General features: G+C 53.0%; 1 protein-coding gene across 1 annotated transcript in view; it reads right to left on the bottom strand.

Annotated features, from left to right (window-relative positions):
• Window positions 1-15,455: 15,455 nt before the first annotated feature.
• Window positions 15,456-16,733, bottom strand: part of Ciroz (ciliated left-right organizer protein containing ZP-N domains) — a 33,327-nt gene continuing 32,049 nt past the window's right edge. Inside the window, exon 14 of the mRNA XM_090334030.1 lies at window positions 15,456-16,429. Within this exon, the coding sequence (XP_090190156.1) occupies window positions 15,485-16,429 (945 nt within the window). The 3' untranslated portion in view covers window positions 15,456-15,484. The remainder of the gene's footprint in view (window positions 16,430-16,733) is intronic.

Genomic DNA, 16,733 nt, shown 5'->3' with positions numbered 1-16,733 from the left:
AAAGAAGCAACAGTACAGAAAAGGACTGGAGAGCCAGGGGCAGTGGCTCACCCCTGTAATCCTAGCTTCTCAGGAGGCTGAGATCTGAGGATCTCGGTTCAAAGCCAGCCCAGGCACTAAAAAACCTGAGACTCTTATCTCCAATTAACCACTAGAAAACCGAAGTGGCACTGTCGTTCCTAGAGTAGGGAGGTAGCCTTGAGCTGAAGAGCTCAGGGACAAAGTCCAGGCCCAGAATCCAAGCCCCACGACCGACAAAAAAGGGAAAGAAATAAGGAAGGAAGGAAGAGAAAAGGGCTGAAGGTATAGCTGAGCAGTACAGTGCTTGCCTAGCAAATGCAAGGCCCCGAGTTCAAACCTCAGTGCTACCAAAACAAGACTAAACCCCCCTGTATTGAAGTCTTAACCCACAGTAACTCAGAACATGAGTGGGTTTCGAGATAAAGTCTTCAGAGAAGTAAATTAAAATGAGGTGATTACAATGAACTCTAATTAAATATGACTGGTATCCTTGTTTTAAAGAAAGAAACAAAGAGAAAAGAAAAGAAAGAAGAAAATGCGAGCACAGTTGTGCAAGGAAGAATAGTCATGGAGGTCAGCAGGGAAGAGGCAACAACCTGAACCTGCCCAGGTACCACACTTGCCTGTACCTTCAGCTCTTATTTTATTTATTGATTGATTCATTCATTTAGTGCAGCACCACTTCTGGCTTTTTCTAAGCAGTGGGAGATAGGAGTCTCATGGACTTTCCTTCCCAGGCTGGCTTCGAATCACAATCCTCCAATCTCAGCCTCCTGAGTAGCTAGGATTACAGGTGTGAGCCACTGGCACCTGGCTGTACCTTGTCTTGACCTTGCCTTTCCAGACTGTAAGAAAGTTGTTTTGAGGGGGGTGGGAGTTTGGCCTAGTGGTGGAGTGCTTGCCTAGCATGCACGAAGACCAGGATTCGATTCCTCGGCACCACATACATAGAAAAAAGCCGGAAATGGTGCTAAGGCTCAAGTGGTAGAGCTCTAGCCTTGAGAAAGTCCAAGGACAGTGCCCAAGCCTTGAGCCTAAGCCCAGGACTGGCAAAAAAAAAAAAAAAGAAAGAAAGAAAGTTGTTTTGATCACTCAGCCTGTAGTATTTTGTGATGGAAGCCTTGGTTCAGTAGCTCAGCACCCAGAATGGTCTTTTCCAGTAGTCTCTTAGCTACTTGAGGCAGCTTGTGAGTCCATTTTATTTTTTCCAGTCCTGGGGTTTGAAATCAGGGCTTGGGCCCTGTCCCTGAACTTCTTTTGTTCAAGGCTATTGCTCTGCCACTTGGGCCACAGTGCCACTCTCTGGCTTTTTCTGCTTCTGTGGTACTGAGGAATTGAACCCAGGGCTTCATGCATGTTAGGCAAGCACTCTGCCACTAAGCCACATTCCCAGACAAGTCAGGTTTTCTATTTCTATTTCTTCTTTAAAAGGCTAAGGGATTGTTTGTTTAGAGTAGTTGCCAATCCTGGGGCTTGAACTCAGGGCCTTGGGTGTTGTCTCTTAGCCATTTCCTCTCAAGACTGGCACTCTACCAGAACCACAGCTCTACTTCCAGCTTTTTAGTGTCTAACTAAAGAGTCTTGCAGGCTTGGGGCCAGGAGTTTGGCCTAGTGGTAGAGTGCTTGCCTAGCATGCACAAAGACCTGAGTTTGATTCCTTGGTACCATATACACAGGAAAAGCCAGAAGTAGTGCTGTGGCTCAAGTGGTAGAGCTCTAGCCTTGAAGAAAAAAAGCCCAGGGATAGTGCTCAGGCCCTGAGTTCCTTCCCCAGAACTGGGGGGCGGGGGGAGGAGAGAGTCTCACAGGCTTTCCTGCCCAGACTGATATCAAATCCTGATCCTCAGATTTCAGCCTCCTGAGTAGCTGGGAGCATGAGCCACTGGCAGCTGGTTTGTGACCAATTTGTGCATGTTACTTTTGTCCCCTGCAACTACGCTGAACTTTGACAGCAGACAAATAAATAAAATGACACATTTCTTATGGCCAATTGATTACCAGAGAGCCCAATGAACAAACAATGTCAGACTTAACCAACAAATAAGAATAGGTCCAATGTAAGCACCAGTTGATGTTTTCCTGAGCCCTAGCATGGGCACTTAGCTCAGCTCCCCCAAGCACCCCAGATGCTGAACCCAGCATTGTCCTCTGAGCTAACCAGACTCTGCCCTCCATGGTCTTCATGCCTAGAAAGGTATGAAGGCTTTCTTGTCTGGTTTTTCTTCTTCATTTGTTTGGGTTTTTTTTTTTCTTTTGGTGGGGGGGAATGCTTGTTTTGCTAGCCCTGGGTTTTGAACTCAGGGCCTCTTGCTTTCTCAGTTTATTTGCTGAATGGATGTTCTGCCACTTGAGCCATTCTTCCAGTCTTGTGTTTTGCTGAAGTTCTGCAGGTTGGAACCCAGCCCTCCAGCTCTCAGCCTCCCGAGTGGCTCAGGTTGTAGGTGTGAGGCACCATACTCAGCTTTTAGGAGACTCCCTAAGGTTAATGACTGGAGCATTAACATCGCAGAAGAATGGCCAGTTCCTCAATGGCAAAAACCAGTGGGAACATTCAGACTCTGAGATGATTAGGCCTCTCGTCCTCCTCCTCCTCCTCCTCCTCCTCCTCCTCCTCCTCCTCTCCTTCTCCTTCTCCTTCTCCTTCTCCTTCTCCTTCTCCTTCTCCTTCTCCTTCTTCTTCTTCTTCTTCTTCTTCTTCTTCTTCTTCTTCTTCTTCTTCTTCTTCCTCTTCTTCCAGTCCTGTAGCTTGAACTCAGGGCCTGAGCACTGTCCTTGGGCTTCTCAAGGCTAGCACTCTGCCACTTGAACCACAGTACCACTTTTGGCTTTTTCTGTATATGTGGTAACCAAGGAATGGAACCTGGGTCTTCGTGCATTCTAGGCAAGTACTCTACCACTAGGCCAAACTCCCAGCCCCAATTAGGCTTCTTTGCCCGAACAATCTCCACCTCCTCATCTCCACCAACCCTAGATTCATATTCAGTTTTGATCCTAACCTAATGGTAATCAAAAGCAAGCTTCCAATTCTCACCAGCTTCCAACCTTGCCTGGCTCACCACTGACCACACCCTGCCAGCGTGGCTTCCGGAGCCAGCCTTGGACAAGAGTGAGACCGAAGACAGCGAAGACACATGTCAGAACGTCACCAGCTCATCTCTGATGTAAGTGACACTTTGCTGAGTCAGATAATGGTTGAACAGATAATGGTTGTTTTTCCTTTTTTTTTTTTAAATCCGGGAAAGATAAGTTCCTTAATTTTTAGTGCTATTCACAGTGTAATAGCTAAGGCAGCGCACGCTTTTAAGGTTAATCTGCACCCTCCTCCTTTTCTCTCTGACTTTCTTGTGTCCAGACAATCAGCAAAGCAATCAATCAAACCCTGATTTGTAGCCCTGCCAACTCCTCTGGTGTAAATACGCCTACCACGGCCAATTTCAAGCCACCAGCATGAGCTCCCCAACTCCAGAGCGGGAGAGAGTGGCTCACCCTAGTCCATTGCTGGGCAGAGTTCCTGCCTGGCAGATTGAATGGCCAGCTTCTCTCACGTGCATGAATAGGCAGAAAAATGCATCAAAATGAAAACTGACCAGTTTTTCTTTTTGTTGTCTCTTTTTTTTGGTGGGTCGTGGGGCTTGTCCTCAGCCTGGGCGCTGTCCCTGAGCTCTTCAGCTGAAGGTTAGTGTTCGGCCTCTTGAGCTACAGCACCACTTCCGGTTTTCTGGTGGTTAATTGGAGATAAGCGTCTCATGGACTTCTCCTGCCCAAGCTGGCTTTGCACTTCGATCCTCGGATCTCAGCCTCCTGAGTAGCTGGGACGACAGGTGTGAGCTCCCGTCACCAGCAGCTTGTTTTCCATCTAAGCTACTTGATAGTTTCTATACTATTTCATGATGGTTATATTTAATGTCCAACTTACAGAGTTCCTAAAAACTTCACCACTGGATCCCATGAACTGATTTCAGCCGGTGTGTGTGTATGTGTGTGTGAAGATAGGAGTCTCAGGTCCTTTTGTGACTGGGTTGGCTATGAACCTTGATCTTCAGATCTCAGCCTCCAGAATAGCTAGGATTCCAGGCGTGAGCCACCGCTCCTGGCTCTACTTCTAGCTCCCCCTCCCTCAGTGAATTGGAGATAAGAGTCTCACAGACTTTCTTGTTGGGGCTGGCTTTGAACCACAGTCCTCAGATCTCAGCCTCTTGAGTAGATGGGATTCCATGAGTGATCTACCACGCCCAATTGCAAGCAGCTCTTGGACACCACTGAGACAAGTGCAACGTGGTACTTGCAGACAGAAATGCCAGGCGTCTTCCCTGTGGAGGCCGGGGCAGTGCTGCGTGTGTTTGTCAGGATGTAGAGAAGTTTACATCACCAGTCCAACCATTGCTATATTATAGTTCATTTGTATATTATACTTGCATATTATACCATTTATTATACTTCAATAAGTCTACCAAAAGCGGGGAGGGGGGATATTAGTAACACGCGCTAATCTACTTCCTAAACCAGGCTTGGATGCTTGCCAAGCTCCAGCAACTTCACAGCACCACGTCTGACCAGTGCTTCTTCAGGAACCGAGTTCAAAGGTGGGCTTAGAAACCTGGGAGGGCACAGTGGCTGCAGTGTGAGGATGGTGAGTAGAGAGGGGTGGACGGTACAATCCCAGAGGGGTTCCCGGAAGAGGGGGTGGGGCTGGGCACAGAGGGTAAGGAATGAGGCTGACCAGCAATGCCCCCGGCCACACCCGCGGGCGATCTGCACAGAGACTCCCACAGAGCCTGAACCCCCAGTCACCCCCAGCGCCACAGGCTGGGGCGGGAGGGGTGGGTGGAGCTGGGCGCTGCTCCGCATCATTCACCCCCTCCCCACAGTCCCTCCCTGTCCAGGCCGGGGGCACCTGGGGAGCAATTAAGCAAATCACCTCCTGAGGGTGGCCACTGCTCCCTGAGTGGACATACGGGGACTGTGTGGAGAGGAACTATGGCTCTCCTCTCCCTTCCCCTCCCCTCCCTCCTCTTCCCCCAGACACAGCCTGGCAGAGCAAGGAACACCCATCCCATCTGGTTCTCATTGTCCTGGTTTGGTTCTAATCCCCTGACTTCCTGCGACCATCCTGGTCCCAGCCCCTCCCCCACTGCTGGTGGCCCCCTCCCCCTCCCCAGCCTCAGACCTGCAGGCCACTGGGTTTCCTCACAGCCCTTGGTCCCCCCGTCATGCGTCTCGGTGCCCCCCAAAGGTACCTCAGAACTTCATTCCTGTCACCCCTCTCCTTGAGCTTTCATACTCCCACCAAACCACCCCCAGCGGACCAGACCTCACAGAACCCCACTTTCTCCCATCCTGCCCCCCCAGAAGGATTTCCCATGAATCCACTCCTCCCCCAGCCTCCGCCCTGTGAGCAGAAAGGAGAGGAGGCATTTCCAGTCAAAGAAAGTGCCCACAGACTCACAGAGCCTGGCCCAGATATTGGGGTGAGGACGCTGGAGAGCAAAATGATGGGCGGGGAGAAGGGAAAGTGTCTGAGCCCACAAAGCAGGGACAGACACCTGCCCAGTGCACCCCGATGGTGGAGGATTGTAGGGACCTTCCCGCTGCCCCCATCCCTGAGCATGACGCACGCACTGCAGGTGACATGTGCTCTGTCCACCAATGTCACAAACCCTCCACACAGTGCATTCTGGTGAAGGACACCTGGGCGGGGAAGGCGCCGCTTCTTTCACCCCTCACAGCCCCACTGCCGTGGCAGCACGGTCAGTGGGTGCCGCCCATTCCATAGATGAAAACACTGAGGTGCGGCCACTGAGTGGCTGACCCTGCTCATACAGAGGCTGAGTGACAAAGCCCAGGTCTGGGGAGCCCCCGCCCCTAGTGTCCAGAGGCTGGAGCTCCCAGCGGGTCCACATGGAACTGCACGCAGGGACCTTGTCCTCCCTGGGACATTCGCCTTTCTCCTGGGCGTTGGGTCCTGGCTCTGGGACCAGCACCAGGGCGTGGGCTTTCTGGAAAGGAGGAGGAGATGGGGAAGAGCAGGCTGGGGCCTGGCACAGGGACAGGGTTTGTTTGCACCTCTTTGAAGCTGGGAGATGAAAGCAGGGCCCACATGGCTGCCTTTGATTCCCTCCTTCCCGGCCCGCGCAGCTGCAGCCGGGCCAGCCCCCGGCCCCTTCGCTGCCCCAGGGGCCAGACAGGGCCCCAGGCTCCAGGAAGGCATTTCTCCCCTGAGTGGCTGGAGGGGAGGTGGACACCACCAGGGAGACTGAAGAGGGGCAGCGGGAAGAAACTGCTTCCGACAGGATTGCACGCCAGCCTTCGTGGCTGGTCAGTGCTGAAGAGACCCACAGAGGAGGCCCTCGCTTACCCTCTCAGACACTTAGTTTAGTAAGTATTTATTGCGGGCCTACTGGGTGCCGGGCACTGCTCTAGCTGCCTTCCAATCGGCCACACAGACCAGATGGAATGTGATGTGTACAGTGTTGGGCGCTGCCCTGCCTGCTGAAGGGGTTCAGCCATGGCACCTGCTGTCACATTGTACCTCTGACATCCACACTGTATTCTTCAGGGTCTTCTCTCTGAAGAGACAGCCAGCTTTGAGAGCGCCACCTTCCCCCAGACCAGGCCTGACACCAGGCAGGAAGGAGACAGCAGCAGGAGACTGCTGGCCTCTGTGGCCTCTGCCCCCTGTGTCCCAGGCCAGCAGGGGCCGGGCTTCCCAGGTCCCCTCACTGTTGAATTCCTGTGACCTCCTGCAGTGAGACAGACGGCAAGGCCATGGCTGGGGACAGGAACAAAGTAAATGAGAGCCAGGGCCCACGGGCTCATAATGGACCAAAGACTGGCATGTACCCTTTCTAGTCCTTTCCTTCTGTCCCCAGTTCCCAGGGGAGGAGGGGGGGGCAGAGGTCAGAAGCTACAGACATCGGCCCGCAGTCATACGGGACACATCACGGCAGGATTTGACCCAGGGCCTGACCAAGTCCAAAAGCTGTGATGTGCTTTCCATCCAGCCACACTGCCAGGGACTCTGGGCTCCTCCATAGCCTGAAATTGTCCCCAACAACAACTTGTTCCATGATAGGAAAGGTGGCCTCCCAGGCAGACAGACAGACAGACAGACAGACTAGGCAGGGCTTCATCGATTCTGGACTTAGTGCCACTCATCATCTCTGCACTACTGCAGGAATCCTCAACATGAGAGTGGCTGGCAGGAGGACTTCAGCCACCTTCTTTCTCCCTCCCTCTCCGCGCCCTCTCTGGCAGGGCCAGGCACTGTCTCCAAGCTCTTCTGCTCCAGGCTGGGGCTCTACCACTTTGAGCCACAGTTCCACTTGCAGCGTTTTGGTGATTAGTTGAAGATCAGAGTCTTATGAACTTTCCTGTCCGGGCTGGCTTGGAACCCTGATCCTCAGATCTCAGCCTCCTGAGTAACTAGGAGGGCAGGCAAGAGCCTCAGCATCTATTGAACCCTTTTCTTTTGACTTTTTTTTTGGGGGGGGGGGTGTAGCAGAAAGGAAATAACCTCCACAGGTGATTGGGGATGGGAGGGGATGTCCCACAGTGCACGGGTGGGGGGAGATGCTTCAGGTTGCTGGCATGAAGCTCAAAGACCAGCCTCCATATGCCCCAGGAGCTACAGGAGGGCAAAGGGCAAAGGGCCTGGAACCGGAGGGCTCGGTGCCTACTGAGCTCCAAGCCCAGGCAGGCGTGGAGCTGAGTGGAGGAGCCAGTGGACAGCTCCCATCCACCAGGGGCCTGGAGCGCACATTGCGCCCCTCCCCGGGCTGCGGGGCTGCAGCTGGCTGTTGTACAGCACACATGTTTTGACTGAAGCCGCCCCCCGCCCCAAACAGGCCGACATTAAAGGGAACGTAGCTCTGTAAAACTGGAACTGTAAAACACTTCTGAAACCGGGCCTGGGGGATTAAAGAAACCACATGAAAAGGGACGCAGGGCGACCTGGACGCTGACTTCCCGTTCAGAAGTTCCCTCACCATATGCCTCCCACCCGGGCTGGTGGCATGGGCTAGCGGGAGGAGGAGGAGGAAGAGGAGGAGGAGGAAGAGGAAGAGGAGGAGGAGGAGGAGGAGGAGGAGGAGGAAGAGGAGGAGGAGGAAGAGGAGAAGGAAGAGGAAGAGGAGGAGGAGGAAGAGGAGAAGGAAGAGGAAGAGGAGGAGGAGGAAGAGGAGGAGGAAGAGGAGGAGGAGGAGGAAGAGGAGGAGGAGGAACAGGAGGAAGAGGAGGAGGAAGAGGAGGAGGAAGAGGAAGAGGAGGAGGAGGAAGAGGAGGAAGAGGAGGAGGAAGAGGAGGAGGAGAAGGAGGAAGGCCAAGTCTAGGAAGGGCCTCAAGGAGCTCCCGGAAGTCCGGACTGTGGCTGAAGTGCCTGGTTTGGTAACCTAAGGCCTGACCCACCCAGACCCCTGACCTTTGGAGATGCTGAGACCCCTGGACATTGACCTCGGCTTTGACACCACACTCAGGACAAAGACCACAGCTGCCCTGACTCTCAGCCTAGCCACTCAGGAGGCTGAGATTTCAGGATCACAGTTCAAAGCCAGTCAAGGGTAGGAAAGTCCGGGAGACTCTTATCCCAATTAATCACGGAGAAGACCGGAAGTGGAGCTCTGTGAGTCTATGGCAGAGCATTAAACTTGAGCAAGAAGAGCTCAGAGGCAGTCCCTGAGTTCAAGCCCCAGGTCTGGTGTACACGTGCACATACACGCACGCACACACACACACACACACACACACACACACACATTACACACGCACATGCACAACCACAGCTGGCCAATATCTGGCTTCTGCCAATCCCCCGGCCATTCTCAACATGGTCCTCACTTTGTAGGACACCATGCAGCCCCAGTCTAGCTTCTTCCACCAGAGCCACCCACGGGTTCAAATCCCCTCTCTGATACTTCTTAGCTGCTGGAGCCACCCATGGACGGTAAACCTTCACCCCACAGGGCTGTAATGGGGAAAAGCACCAGCAAAATGCCCAGCATGTGGTGAAGGCCCACTGGGTGGCAACTGCCCACCACCACCACCTCCTGATGCCCTTTGTGGGCTGGGCTGGGCTGGGCAAAGGTGCTGGGCACCCAGTGCGGGAAGGAGGAGGAGGAAAAGGAAGCTGAAAGCCATCTTCCTCCCTCACTAGACAGGATGAGTTTTCTTCTGGGTCTCCTTGTTCTTCAGCTGTGTCCAGTCTAGAAGGAGAGGTTTAACAGGTAATCAAAGTCAGGCACCTGTCATCCTAGCTACTCAGGAGGCTGAGATCTGAGAAACTCTGGTTCAAAGCCACCCTGGCCAGGAAAGTCTGTGAGACTAATCTACAATTAAGCACCAGAAAAAATAGAAGTAGTGCAGTGGCTCAAAGTAGTAGAGCACTAGCCTAGAGTGAGAACGCTCAGGGAGAGCACCCAGGCCCTGAGTTCAAGCCCCAGGATCAACAAAACACAAATAAATAAAAATATGAAAAGTAGGTCAAATGTCTGTAGAAGGCCTATATGCAAGCCTCACGTGGCAGAGTACAAACTCAGGATCTGAGTTCAATAAAGCACACAAAAGGAAATACAGTACAATAGCCATGGCTGGAAATGTGGCTCAGTGGTACAGTGTCTGCCTAGTTTGCAGAAGGCCTTAAATTCAATACAATGATCACCAGAAAGTAAACACATAAGAGCCAGGCACTTGTGCCTATAATTCTAGCTACTCAGGAGGCTAAGGTCCAAGGATCGCCAACAGTTCAGAGCCAGCCCAAGTAGAAATATCTAAGGAACTCTTACCTCTAGTTAACCAGCCAAAAGCCAGAGTGGAGGTATGGCTCAAGTAGAAAAGCATCAACCTTGTACAATGGAAGCCAAGTGACAGCACAAGGCCCTGAGTTCAAGCCCCAGTACTGGCACACACACACACAGACACACATGCTGGGCTCTGGTGGTTCACGCCTGTAATCTTAGCTACTCAGGAGGTTTCGATCTGAGGATTGCAGTTCCAAGGTAGCCTGCACAGAAGCTCACGAGACTCTTATCTCCATCCAATTAACCACCAGGAAACCAGAAGTGGACTGTGGCTCAAAGTGATACAGCACTAGCCTTGAGCAAAAAAAGCTCAGAGAGAGTGCCCAGGCCCTGAGTTCAAGCCCCACGATTGACAAAAAGACAGAAAAAAAACAAAAACTAAAAGCAAACCACTAAAAAGGAAGAGGTGTTGAACTGGGCCAGGAGAATTTCAGATGTTCTAGTTTGGGACCTGGGAAACAAAAGGAGATGAGTTTGATATCTTTTTCCCACAGCTAGAGGACGTAGGCAGAGCTCTGAAAGGACGCCGATAGGGGCCAGCCGCTTGACCAGAGCTATGGACAAGAGAAGCCTCTCTTGTGGACAGATTCTCCCCATCATCACACCTCCTGGGGACACTCCAACCCCCCTCCTCCACTCACACACAGCCCACCAGCCACTTGGTGCCCCCCTCTCCTGATAACCCTCCCTCCATTATATAAACTCTTCATGCCCTCCAGTGTCCCCGCAATCACTTACCTAATATTAGGATATTAAAAAATATGGCAAGATTTTAAGAGACTTATTAAAATGCAATTAGCAACGTGTACGACTTAAGCAGGGAGATTATTTTTAAAAATGACTTGATTGTACAGAATACCACGCACCTTTTCCTGAGGCCGTAAACCTGCCAATCACGCACAACCTCCAATGGGGGGGGGGTTCCTGGCTTGCTCTTTGTCCTTCAGGACTTTCTGCTCCCCTCCTCCCCTCGACCACGGACCTGTGGGGGCCTCTCCCCACACACATGAGTGAGGAGAACCCCCTGTGAGACCCCTCAGAAGGAAGCCCGGGGGGTTCATCACTCACACAGCAAGGCCACCTCTCAAGTCTGGAGAACTGGCCACAATGGACAAAGAAATGAGGAACCCCCGCTCCCCCCCACCTCACCCACAATGGCCTCTGGCGTCCTTAGGGTTTCCATGCCCCCACAGCCATTGCCCCCTGCCCTGAAGGCTTTGGGTGGGAAGAGCTGAAGGGTGGCTTAGGGAGGGGATGACTGCTGACCTTCTTCTAAGGGCTACATTTCAGAGAAGCCCCCCACCAAGGCCCTCCTCCCCAACAGTGCCCACTGGTCAGGCTGGAACGGTGTCTTCTGCTGCCCCCTGCTGTCCACTGTAGGTACTGCAGCGCTGCATCCAGGAAAGGCAATTTGCGGAGTCCAGGTGTCAGTCTTCCCCCAGCTGGGTGGTCCTTGAGGGCCCCCCACCATCTTCCGGCACTCTCCTCTGCAGAGAGACAGACATCTGGAAATGTGAGGACTGTAGTCCGGCCTGTGGACTTCCATCCTGCCCTGCCCTGGCCATGGCTGAAGTTTATCAAATGTGCCAGTTGTTTCCTGGCATTAGGAGACCCCTGGTTCTTTTATTCCAGCCATAACAAGGCTGGTTCATTGAGAAATAAAGGCCTATCTCCCTGACGGGTGACTCTTTGCAGAGCTCTTACTCCACTGCCAGGCAAGATTTATGCTTCCTGGATGCATCCTTCTACGATTGCGACTGGAAATTGGGGAGAGAGCTGGAAGAGAGAGAGAGAGAGAGAGAGAGAGAGAGGGGGGGGGGGAGAAGGCGTCTTCCTGGCTTGGTGGGTGGGTGTGCGATCATGCCTTTGGTCTAAGGAACCCTGGAAACACCAGGTGTCCACAGGAGACCCCTTTCTTGAGGAAGAAGACACCAGGCTGCCAGCCTAGGACAGCCTCCTTTACTAGCTGTGTGGCCTCAGGCAAGGCCCAGTGCCTCAGTGTCCTCATTTGTAATATAGGGAGACTGTTCCCTCTCCTCCTCAAAGGAATGTGTAGGAGACCATGAGCAGATGGACTCGGCCAGTCTTTGGAAATTGATGTTTCTGTTGAAGGGGACAAATTTTTGCTCTGTGTGTGTGTGTGTGTGTGTGTGTGTGTGTGTGTGTGTGTGTGTGTGACTGAAGTTTCTAAACCCAGAGCCTTATGCTTGCTAGGCAATTGACCTACCAGTTGAACCATGCCCCCAGCCTTTTTTTTTTGCTTGCATTATTTTTCAAATAAGGTCTTGCATTTTTTTTTCCCTGGCTCAACCTGAGCCATAATCCTCCTGCTCACACCTCCCTTCTGGCTGGGATGATAGGTATGCAGCACCACGCCTTATTGGTTGGAATGAGGATCTTGTTTCTCCTCCATCATCAGACGACTTCAAAATGCAATCCTCTCAACCTCCAAAGTCCATCTCCCAAGCCTTTCAAGGAGCTGGGATTAAGTACTTTCCCATTGATCTGGGTCCCCAGCTGCAGACTGCATCTCTAACAGGTTTGTTTTGCCAGTCCTGGGGCTTGAACTCAAGGCCTGAGCACTGTCCTTGGGCTTTCTCAAGGCTAGAGCTCTACCACTTGAGCCACAGTGCCACTTCCAGCTTTTTCTATGTATGTGGTATCAAGAAATGAAACCCTGGTCTTCGTGCATGCTAGGCGAGCACTCTACCACTAGACCAAACTCCCAGCCCCCTTAACAAGATTTTAGGAGATACTGACAGTGCTGGTCCCCTGTGAGAACCTCACTGAGTGTAGATCTGGAACGTGGGCGGCTCAGCCTGGGCCTTGGAGGAAGAAACAGCAAGAGAGGAGAGGTCGCCTTTGGAACAAGGTTGGGGTAAGCCAAGGCTGGCCATATGAAAACAGGCTTTAGGAGCCAGCACAGGTGGGCCACACCTGTGATCCTAGCTATTCCGGAAGCTAAGATCTGAGCATCATGGTTTAAAGCTAGTCTAGGCAGGAAAATCCATGAGATTCTTCACTGTTGTTATGGTCAATCTGGGGCTTGAACTCAGGGCCTGCGTTATTCTCCATGAGCTCTTTTGCTCAAGGTTAATGTTCTACCACTTTAGGCCACAGTTTCATTTCTGGTTTTCTGATGGTTGACTGGAGATAAAGGGTCAGAGACTTTCCTGCTCTGGGTGGCTTTGAACTATGATCCTCAGAACTTAGCCTCCTGAGTAGCTAGAATTACAGGCATGAGCCACCATCACCTCGCCCCAGAGACTCTTATCTCCAATGAACCACCAGAAAATCAAAGTGGTATAGTGCTAACCTTGAGCAGAAGAGACTCAGGAACAGTGTCAAGACCCTGAGTTCAAGTCCCAGGACGCCTGTAATTCTAGCTACTCAGGAGGCTGAGATCTGAGGGTCTCAGTTCAAAGCTAGCCCAGGCAGGAAAGTCCATGAGCCTCTTATTTCCAATTCACCCCCAGAAAACACAGAAGTGGTGCTGTGACTCAAAGTGGTAGAGTCCTAGCCTTGAGCTGAAGAGCTCGGGACAGGGTCCAGGCCTTGAGTTTAAGCCCCATAAGTGAAAGAAAAGTAAAACACACTTATCCTGTGGGACCAAGGCCAGAATAAACCCTTGGCTCCTTGACCCTTCAGGCTCCCTGTCTCCCCAGCTCCTATATGTGCCACCCACAGTGGCACCTCCTCTAAACCACCTCAGGATTCCAATACTTTCTGATGCTCTGTGTTGGTCTCCCTGTTCAGCAATTTTTTTTTTTTTTGCCAGTCCTGGGCTTGAGCTCAGGGCCTGAGCACTGTCCTTGGACTTTCTCAAGGCTAGAGCTCTACCACTTGAGCCTCAGCACCACTTATGGCTTTTTGCTATGTATGTAGGGTACCGAGGAATCGAACCCCGGTCTTGGTGCATGGTAGGCAAGCACTTTAACCACTAGGCCAAACTCCTGGCCCCCTTTTGTGTTGTTTTATACCAGGGTTTTGCTAAATGGCTCGAGCTGGTCTTGAACTCACATATCTCCTACCACAGCCTCTTGTGTGCTGGAATTACAGGTATGTACTACGCAACTCCCTTAACTCTCAGACCCCTTTCTTCCCTCTTCCTTGAAGCACCCCGACCTTCTCACCCAAAGTAGCTGCAATCGTCCACTTGTGTTTATGACAGGTCACCAGCCCTGTGTCCCCCCCCACAGTGTTCCTCACAGATGAGAGCAAAAAAAGTGCTTGGCAGAGCTGCCAAATGTTAGGGTCCCACTCAGACACACACCTGGGAAGACAATGAGACACAATGTCCGAAAGTATCCCCTCCCTGGAATCCTAGACGTGTGTGATCCGACAAAAACCCCTGCCAGGGAAGGTAGAGGCCCCATCCTCCCTGCACAGATGGGTACCGCCAGCCGTGGGCAGCAGTTACCCACGGGGGACCCGCCGGTGGAGGAGGGGGGAGAGGGCTGGCCTTGAAGTCACGGCTCAGATTCAAGAAGGGAGATCACCGGAGCTTTTAAAAAATTAAATGGAGTCAGTAATTTGATTTCAGAGAGAAGCTGAAAAACCTCGTAATGGCAGAAGCCGCTCGATGCCCTGGTCGGTGGTGAAAAGGAAAAGCCTTAAATGGAGCTATTAAGCCCCTGCCTGGGACAGAGCTGCCCGGAGGAAGGGGGGTGCTGCGTGCAGGGGGGAAGCCGTCTTGAGGTAGGGACCGTTTATCAGCCGAGACAACTCTGATTATTTATTTATTTATTTAGCTCACGTCCTGGGAGGGAAGCGCCCCTCCACCCCACCCTCTACAACCATGTCAGCCTCTACTCCTTGGCTCCATTTCAAATCCCACTTCCAGCCAGGGGTCAGCTGGGGTGGGGATGGGGGGGGAGAAAGGGGGGAGGCAATGCTGCCCTCTGAGGGAAGCCCGCCTGGCCAGGGCATCCAGGAGGCACACACATAGCTACTGCTGGACTACTGGGCATGCTGGGTCATCAGAGGTCATCTGAGGTCATGGGGCTGTCCAAGCTAGCAGGGTGCCAGCTGCTGCCATGGAAACCAGAGGCATCCATTAGGAGAAAACAAAGCCCTGATTCCCCCTCCTCCTCTCTCCAGGGGTCTTCTAGGATCTTCCCAAGGTGAACACAGTAGGCCAGGAACTGCTCAGCTCCGGGCAAGCCTGTCCTCCCCCACCCCTTTTTTCCTCTGAAACCAGGGCTCCAACTTGGCATCCAATCCTTTCTGTTGTTGTTGATCGTAGAGCTTGAACTCAGGGCCTGGACTCTGCCCCGGTCTTCTTTGTTCAAGGCTAGCGCTCTACCACTTTCAGCCTCACCTCCACCTTCTTCTGGTTGTCTGGTGGTTGCTTGTGGTAGAGCCCCCCACGGTCTCCCCCACTCCCCCCTCCCCTTGCTGCCTTCAATCTCATCACAGCTTCCTAAGTAACTGGGAATACAGGCAAGAGCCACCAACACCCAACTTGATGCTTCTGCTCACTGGATGGTACTCTACCACCTGAGCCACACCTCCAAACCCACCCAACACCTTTGGCAGGGAGAAAGAGTCCAGAAACAGGGCTGGGGCAGTCCTGGAGACACTTAGTGCCCTTTCCTGCTGGCAGACCCAGGTTCCCCCCACCCCACCCCCACTCCCCCAGACACCATTAGGCGGCCTGAGACTCTCGGGACTCATGGCTGCGTGTGCTCTGTTGGCTCCTGTGACGGCCAGGCCCTCTGACCAGCAGAGGAGGGGTTTCCAGGATCAGCCAGGCTGGGTAATACTGTTTGGCTGGAGATGGGCCAAGGCGGAGGACTGGCTAAGTGTGCAGTCCCTGGCTCCCACCAGCCACCGGGCCCTACAGGGCTTGATGGTACTTTTGAGGCTCTGTCTAATTCTCCTACAGATGAGACTGGAGGCTTCTTAGAAATGGAGTCCGTGGAGCTTTCTGGGAAAGCAATCCAGGGGGCTGCTAGGCGCCTCCCAGGGGGCTCTGAGACCCCCAGGTGGCCGCTGGAGGCTGGCTGCACCCCTCCTGCTGTGGTAAATCTCACTGTTTCCGCCTCCTGCCTTGGGATGGGGGGTGACTGGTCCAGGGGTCCCCAAGTCCCTTCCTGGAGGCAGCCACGGTCCATCTCAGGAGGATTCCCAGCCCCTGTTATGGAGGTGACTTCCTGGTGGGAAATTGATGCCTCTTCAGCCAGGCCAGTCAACAAGGGCCTCCTTGGTGGCTGCACATTGTCGCCGGCCTGGTCAGGCAACCCCTGGCTGTGCTGGGCTGCAGACACAGCCACCTGAGACAATGTTCCCCGGCTTCCTGGTGGCTGGGCAGGATCCTGCTCCAGCCTCCTTGTTCCAGAACTTTCTATTCGGGTAACAGAGCTGCCAGACCTCCAGGGGAGTTGTGGAGAAGAGACTCCTGAGGACAAATGTGTGGTCAGGGCGATGGGATCCTGGGAGACTAGATATAAAGGCTTTGCCTGGGCAGCTGCTGTGGGCTCTGAGGAGAGTGTGGCTAGAGAAAAGGGAGCCGGAAGGAACTCTGATTTCCCCAGTGTCGTTCTGGATAAAACAGCTGCAGAGGCGACTGGGCTTTCTCCTGGGGGTCCGGCGGCTTGCAGGGATGGTCCCGGCACCTGTGCAGCAATGGGAGAGAAACAGCTTCAGAGTGAGATATCTGTGGCCTGCAGATGTCAGGAGCCTTGGGGGCCTAATCTAAGGCTGGGTTTCTAAAGCCCTCCCCCCCACTAACCAAACACAGCTGCAGCCCCTAACAGCCACCAGACACAGGTAGGCTTGGAGCCTGGCAGGACCCAGATTTCTCAGGGATGTTTCTAGATTTTGAGGAAACATGGAGAAAAGAGGAAGTCAGGGTTCAGGTGAGATGGGATTCTCCTTGAAGAGCACTAGAGAGAGGACAGCCTGGAACGCACCCCTGGA

The sequence above is a fragment of the Megascapheus bottae genome, chromosome 6, assembly GCF_031878675.1.
Source record: "Megascapheus bottae isolate mThoBot1 chromosome 6, mThoBot2.hap1, whole genome shotgun sequence".
In the NCBI taxonomy this organism is placed as follows: domain Eukaryota; kingdom Metazoa; phylum Chordata; class Mammalia; order Rodentia; family Geomyidae; genus Megascapheus; species Megascapheus bottae.
The sequence above is the reverse complement of the archived record's forward strand: the minus strand, read 5'-3'. Positions and strand labels throughout refer to the sequence as shown.